The 7,603-nt window shown below is 32.6% G+C and overlaps 1 protein-coding gene and 1 long non-coding RNA gene across 2 annotated transcripts; both read right to left on the bottom strand.

The window, feature by feature from the left end:
* Positions 1-1,448: 1,448 nt before the first annotated feature.
* Positions 1,449-2,883, bottom strand: LOC115714697 (BAG family molecular chaperone regulator 6). Its single transcript, XM_030643453.2, has one exon. The coding sequence runs from the start codon at positions 2,856-2,858 to the stop codon at positions 1,569-1,571; it is 1,290 nt and encodes a 429-aa protein (XP_030499313.2). The 5' UTR covers positions 2,859-2,883; the 3' UTR covers positions 1,449-1,568.
* Positions 2,884-4,616: 1,733 nt separating this feature from the next.
* On the bottom strand, positions 4,617-5,557 carry LOC133036660 (uncharacterized). The gene is made up of 2 exons (XR_009687259.1): positions 5,057-5,557; positions 4,617-4,966 (listed from the first exon to the last, which is right to left on the bottom strand). It is a non-coding gene; the product is annotated as an uncharacterized LOC133036660 (long non-coding RNA).
* Between the last annotated feature and the right edge of the window lie 2,046 nt (positions 5,558-7,603).

Raw genomic sequence — 7,603 nt, 5'->3', positions numbered from 1 at the left:
GACAAGAAGCAATTTACGTGGAAAGACAAGTGCGAGTATTCAACTGGGAATGAGAAATAATTAACAAAAGCTGGAAAATAACAAGAAGACAGAGAAGTATAGTGGTTCAGTCAGATTATGGTCTGCTTAGTCCACTGTAGCAAGAGATTCGTAGATCCCATTTCACGGCGGATCACCCCTTTATATACAAAGCAGGTGTCCAATTAGTTATACAAAGATTGCATTCATTATCAATCCGTTTTACACATTGAATTACAATAATTAACCAAACACCGTTAACATTAATAAATGAGCGGCGGTTACTAAGTTCATCAACGTATGCGTCTTCTAAATCTGCGGGTTGACTGTTCATATTCTGGTGATAAACTCGCGGGTTTATCGTTTATGTTTAGGATGTTTGCGTCCTTAGGTAGTCGCCTTTTGTGGACATCGCATGACGGGCTGATAGGACCTAGACATGCAAGTCTATATTAATTTATCAAGGGTGCAGGGTTCTTAGGACCAACTCGCATTTACAGAGAGTCGCTCTCCTAGTTTATACACGGACACGGGGAGGATACTAGCATATAGTTCAATATATGCGAGCTACTCTCTTGTCTCGGATGAGATTCGACTTCGGTCATGCTCGCTACCTCTCGCTGATTCTATCTTAAGCGAGGTTTAAAACTTCGAGGAGTCCCTCAGGGACATCTCAGCTTTCTTTAGGAAATCCGAGTATACGTGTCCTCTAAATAGGGGTCTGGTCTCGAGTTTCTAGGTGAGAGAAATCTCACTAAATCAGATTGGATTGGATCGGTTACTTTTACATGTCAATCAACATCCAATCCGCACAAGTGCGGATTTTGAATTTTCCAATCCAATCCAATCTGCACAAGTGCGGTGCGGATATCCGCACTTTGCGGATTAGATCGTGCGGATTGGATTGGCTATTTTATGAACACCCCTAAACTTGATGTTCGATATGTGGACCCCAAAACCAACTGGCTAATCTTTGTTTTTTAGAGACAAACTAACACCTAGTCTAGACCAGTGTAATTTGGTATTGAAGTATATAGTATATAGGTGGTTAAAGAGTTAGTTTGGCCTTCTGTTTTTACTATTACTAACTAACTAAATATCTTGTTACTAAGTTATTTTTCTATTTTTTGCAGCTTGTTTTAGTTTGCAGCTTGTTTTAGTTGAATTGTAACTAACTCTTCTTGTAATGATTACCTATATAAATAAAAGATTCAACAGCCAATCATATTGATTGAGCTTCACAGTATTTTTATTCCATCTCTTCTCTCCTTCCATCTCACTTTTCACAGCTCAAGAACTCTGTTTTTTACAGAGTTCCTTCATAGCTAGTTGAGTTTTCAAATTTTTATTTCACCCTAACTGAGATTATTAAGTATTAATTAGAACATAAAATCAGAATTGTAAATTGACACAGTAAAAAAATAATAATAATACAATGTTTCACATTTATTAAAATCAAAATTGTAAATTGACACAAAAAACAATGCCTTACACATTTATTAAAATCAAAATTTACATTAAGAAACAAATGAAGATAGTTATTGAATTGACTATCTGTGACATTGAGCAGCAGTAGCACGCTTCATCTTCTTCTTCCTCAGCTTATCGCATATGTAAGCTCTCTCCAATTGTTCAACTCTGTGAGACAGAGAACTAAGCAATCTCGTCTGAACTTCATTTCTCTCGTACAGATCAGCCATCAAACCCATCATCTTCTCATTCTCCTCCATCATCTTCTCCAGAAGCTCTTTACTGCTCTTATTCTTCTTCTCCTTATTCTCATTCTCTTCCTTCTTATTTCCTGTATCTTCTTCTTCTTCGATTGGACTTTTTTCATCGATTGACGAACCAGACTCACTCATCGTATCATTGCTCTCTTTGTTCTCTTCCGTTTTTACTTTAGCTGCCTCCATATTATCAGCTATGTCCTCAGACTTCAGAGTTTCACCACTTGCTTCCTCGGCTGTCCTCTGATTAATCCCCGGTTCAGCGAGATTATTCTTCAGCTCCGATTTGCAATCTTCTTCAATTTCAGGTTCTTCGCCTTCCTTTTCAAGCGATCGATCTAGTTCGACTTCGGAGGAATTCGTATTATCGGCAGACGATTCTTGACTCGGATCAACCTCAGCAGATTCACGTTCCAAGTCTGGTGTATGTTCGACGGCCTTATCATCATCACCAAGAGATTCACATTCAGCAGCAGTTTCTTTGTCCTCAAGAAATTGTTCGTCACCACCGGTGACGATTGCGTCTAGCCTCTCCTGCAACCGAATTGCTTTTCTAATCACAGTCTTTCGGCAATCCCTAACCCCTGAATCCACCCCTTTGACAGAGTCCAACCTGAACAGCAAGCTCATCAGAGTCTCATTCATCCTCAACCGCTCCTTTCCGTCTTTCCGAATCAATACCATCGTCTCTTTCTGAGACATTCTCTTCTCGATCTCATCAACTTCGGCTTTGATTGCAGCAATTCTCTTCAAGCTCTTTCTTACCAAGAATCCACGGAACACCTTCTGGACCTTCAATGCAGAATCGGATCTTTTCTGTTCCGAGCCGACAAAATGGACAGGGATCGAAACTACCTTCGGAGATGGCTTGGCTGAGGCCGAAATCTCTCTGGCGGAAGGTGAGTAGCGGGGACGTGGCTTGAAGTTGCTCCAATGGCCTCTGAAGAAGGGACTTTCCATGATCAAACGTAGATATTTTCTTTGTGTGTGGATGAGAGTGTTTTGGAGAAGAATGAGTGGGTTCGGTGAGTAATTTATAAGAAACGAAAATCGAGATTGATCGAGAAGTGGAAGAGGAGAAGATTCCAGAAGTTTCAACTCAGATAGTTTCATGCTATATAATCGCAACTTCTAGACTATCGTAGATACTTTCGCGCGCCATGAATATATATTTCACACGTGGACATTTTTTTTTTATTATTTTATAAAAATATTTTTTTGAAAGCATTTTTTTTATAAAAATATTAAATATATGGAGTTTATTATTATTTTTTATCAAGAAAAGTGTTTTTTATTAAATATATGTTGTTGAATTATTTTATTATTACAAAATTGATACCGATATATTTGTTTTTAGAGAAAAAGAAACTAATGAATATAAACTTTGTTTTTTTGAACCATTAACGGAAGAAGAATTTATAAAAGAATTTTTTTTTTCTATAATAAGAATTTTAGGTTATCATTTTATATTGGTGAATTTTTAATTATATACAAATAAATTAATTATATTATAAAAATATGTAAGAAAATATAATTACACAATTCTATATCATTTTATAAATATTTACAAATAATCATTATATTCACATTATATAATATAAATAAACATAAAAGTTTATGATTTTAACATGTTGATTATTTTCAATTAATTTTCTGAAGAAAAAAAATGCATAAAGTTCAATATAAAAATATATAAGCCAATATTTATATTTTGATATATTACTAAAATTTAATACAAAATTATATATATACAAACATATTTACAAATTTTATTTATGTTTTATAAAAAACGTATATACATGTTTATTAAATAGTTTATTATTATTAATGTTTATAATGCTATTATTAATCTAATATATTTATTATGATAATGTTTCAATAAAATCAATATAATTTGTTTATTAAAAATTCATAAATAAGTTCAAAAATAGAACATTTATGTTTATTTTGTTTTAATAAACAAAACTATAACCAAATGTGAAATTATATATAAACATTATGTTTATATTTTATATTGATAATGTTTATAAATTATTAATCTAATATATTTAATGGGATATGATTTTATCCCGTGATTTACTTTCACGGAATACGTTTCTACTTTTTAACCCTAATTACTCCTAGATCAATCTTAGCCGTCAGATCAAATAACTCCCTCATCTGATGGCTGTCGTACATCACGGATTACAATCCGTGAAAGTACAATAACGGGACAAAATAATATCCTTATATTTAATATATAGTTTTATAAACAAAATATGTATGTTTACTTTTTTGTTGTAAGAACACTACTAGAAAAATGGGTTTTAGTCACACACATTAAGTAACTCTAAAACTCTTTAGTGACACTTCAACGCGCGTCACTAATGAAGGTGACTGGAAAGACAGTTTTTAGTGACACTCCACACATGTCACTGAACATTTTTACATTCACTTTCTGCGCGTCACTATATGCATATAAAGTCAAGTTTTGTCAGACTGAAAAAGTAACAGCAACACCTATAGAGTGTCACTATATCTTTTTTTTTTATTATTTTTATTAATATTTTAAAAAAAAATAATATTTAATTATTTTAATTTAAATTTTATATATTATAAATAATAATTTATATTATTAATGTAATATATTATTATTTTTAAAATAGTAATTAAATATATATATAATTGCTAATTTTATATATTATTTAATTAAATTTTATTGTAAACCGGTGTGGGTTGGATTGATACCAGATTTTATTTTTGAAAAAAATGATACTAATTTTTTTTTTAAAATAAAACTCAAAGTAATTTTTATGGTGTTAATGCTATAATAACTAATCAAATTCCTATATACTTACATAAAATACTCAGAAGATTTTTATACTAAATGAATAAACAAAAATAGAAATTTAAAATAAATTACAGTAAAATATTTCAAACAAAAGAATATATAACTGTTTAAAAGAAAATACAAGAACAATGTTTTTTTTTTTTTTGATAAGTGAAATACAAGAACAATGTAAACCCATAATTATGGGTATGAGCATTTGAATAAAAAAAAACAGAAAAAATAACTTAGTTGATTCAAGTTCCAATCTCTATCCCTAACAATCTGCAACAGTAGAACTGACTCATCAAGACCGGCCATTTTTGAGCCCAATCGATACAGATACCGAGATCCACCATCGTCTGTAGAGAAATTCAACAAGAGAGAAAGAGAGAGAACACCATATACCAGAGATCTATACACAAAAATAAAAGGAAAGATGAAAAGAAAAAAAATAAAAGTTGAGCAGGAATCTAAAAAGAAGATAAAAAGAGAAAGTGGGTACCTGAATATTTTCGAGGCGAAGATCTCGGATTCCAGCTCCGTTGAAGCTGTCGATCGCCGAAGACCCAGCCATCGCCTGGGTCGATCTCTTCGAAGCCCCTGTGTTCGATGGAGGAACCCAATCGAACGGCCTGGCTGAGGCGCTGCCGTGCGTCTGTGTCGCGAGAGAGGGGGAGGCGCTGGTGTGTAGGAGGAGAGAGGGGGAGGCGCTGGTGTGGGAGGAGAGAGGGGGAGGCGCTGGTGTGGGAGGAAGTCGTGCGTCTGGGGTGTTGGACGCAGCCAACGAGAGAGAAGAAAGAGAGAGAGAGAGGAATATCAGAAATGTAAGGAGAGAAGGAGATTAAAAGCCATATAATATGTAACCCTAATAAATATATCTTCTTACTATTATTTTTATTACCTTTTGTTTTTCTTCCAAAAAAATATATTATTTTTTCTTTAATGCTTAAGGCAGGTACGGTAATTACCTCTTATTTTTATTTTTTTTATTTATTTATTGATGACTAAAGCTGTATTTGTTGTTTTTTTTTTAAAAAAAAAAAAAAATTATGATATAGTGACACGCTTAGCATGTCGGGACACGTTTATCCACACGCATTTGGAGTGTCACTATAGATTAATATTTTTTTAAAAAAAATATTAATTAAAATTGAAAAAGATTTAGTGACATGCTTAGCATGTCGGGACACGTTTACCCACACGCGTTTGGCGTGTCACTATAGATTAATATGTTTTTTTTAAAAAAAAAGTTAAAAAATTATGGGTATTACTCTTTAGTGACACTTCATATTTTTAGTGACACACATTATAAGAGACTAATACTGAAAGTTTAGAGTCTAATTGTGCGTGTCACTAAAAATCAATCCTAATTCTTTAGTGACACGCACAAAAGTGCGAGTCACTAAATAATGTCACTAAAAGTCCAAATTGTAGTAGTCGAAAAAATATGTGTGTTTATTGTTTATTTATATAAGATTTAGGAAAAATTAATTCCTTTATATAGATTGTATAGAAAATTAAAATTATGTTTATTTATCTAATATAGAATGTATAATTAAATATAAATAAATTATTTTTGTTGGAAATTATTTTACCAGGATCTTAGATCTATTCACAAGTATGTTTATTAACACCCTAAATATGAACTTTCTAAAACGATGAAATAAACACGTATAAAGTTTAAGAAACCTTAAATTGGGTGCAGGGGAATATAATGACTCCTTCCGTTCAGATATCTAGCCCTTGATTCCTTTTTGTAGCAGAGCATTATCAATATCTGAACCTGGATCTCTTTCTCTGAATCTTTGATGCTGAAACTCCTTCTTGCTGAAAGTCTTTCTTCACGATCTTCCTCACTATGATTGAGGTATCACTTGCTGTGTGTGGGCACTACTCTCACACTAAGAATTTCGAAATTTCAATGAAGAAGAAAGAGGAGAACAGGTCGGCCAAAGATAGGGAGAGAGAAGGCTCAGTTTTTTCTGAATCAGAAGTGTAGAAATTTAGTGTAAATTTCCTAAAGCCTTCACTATCTATTTATAGCATTCCACTAAGGTTAGGTTTGAATTATTTGGCATTAAAATAATAAAAATATCAGTTTAAATTTCCTACAAAAGTGGTCGGCCCTATACAAGTGGATTTGGGCCTCACTTTTTGCAATTTTGAAGTTTTATCTTTTCCGCATCTGATTTTCTCAAAAACGCCAATTTTCTAATTCAACCAATTAAATGCCAATTCTAACTATTTAATAACTATAAATAATTATTAAATAATATTGTCATTTATCATATTTATTAATTGAACCATACAAAGTATCATAATTAACAAATATGCCCCTATAAACTCTTTCTTTACAATTTCGCCCTTACTTAGTGAAAAATTCACAAATAGACATAGTCTAATTTGAGAATTATAATTGATTAATCAAAACCAATTACATGAGTCTTACAAACAATATTATCTCAACTAGTGCGGGGACCATGGGTCTATATAACCGAGCTTCCAATAAGTAGATCAAGAATTTATTATTAAAATTCACTAACTTATTAATTCTTCATTGAATCTACGCATAGAACTTAGAATTGCACTCTCAGTATATAGAATGCTCTATATGTTCCACCATATAGACACATCATTAGTTATCCATTGTTATAATCCTAATGTGATCAATGATCCTCTATATGAATGATCTACACTGTAAAGGGATTAGATTACCGTAACACCCTACTATGTATTTTATCCTTAAAACACTTGACCCCGTATAAATGATATTTCAGCTTGTGTGAAATGAGTACTCCACCATTTATGTTCGTTTGGTCAAGCTCGAAGGATATCATCATTTGCTTACTATTCGCCAGATAGAAGCTATAGATTCCATGTTTATGTTAGCGCTCCTACTCAATTTCACTACCGTGTTTCCAAAATGTACATATCACCCTGACCTATGTTGTATACCGAAATGGTACGTTTTACATTTATCAACTCGCAAGCGCACGAATCTTTATTGTAGTATGGAGATTGTGAAGAACGAGGTCGAACCCATGGGAAT

Source organism: Cannabis sativa, chromosome 4 (assembly GCF_029168945.1).
Source record: "Cannabis sativa cultivar Pink pepper isolate KNU-18-1 chromosome 4, ASM2916894v1, whole genome shotgun sequence".
Classification (NCBI taxonomy): domain Eukaryota; kingdom Viridiplantae; phylum Streptophyta; class Magnoliopsida; order Rosales; family Cannabaceae; genus Cannabis; species Cannabis sativa.
This window is presented reverse-complemented; position numbering and strand designations above follow the sequence as displayed.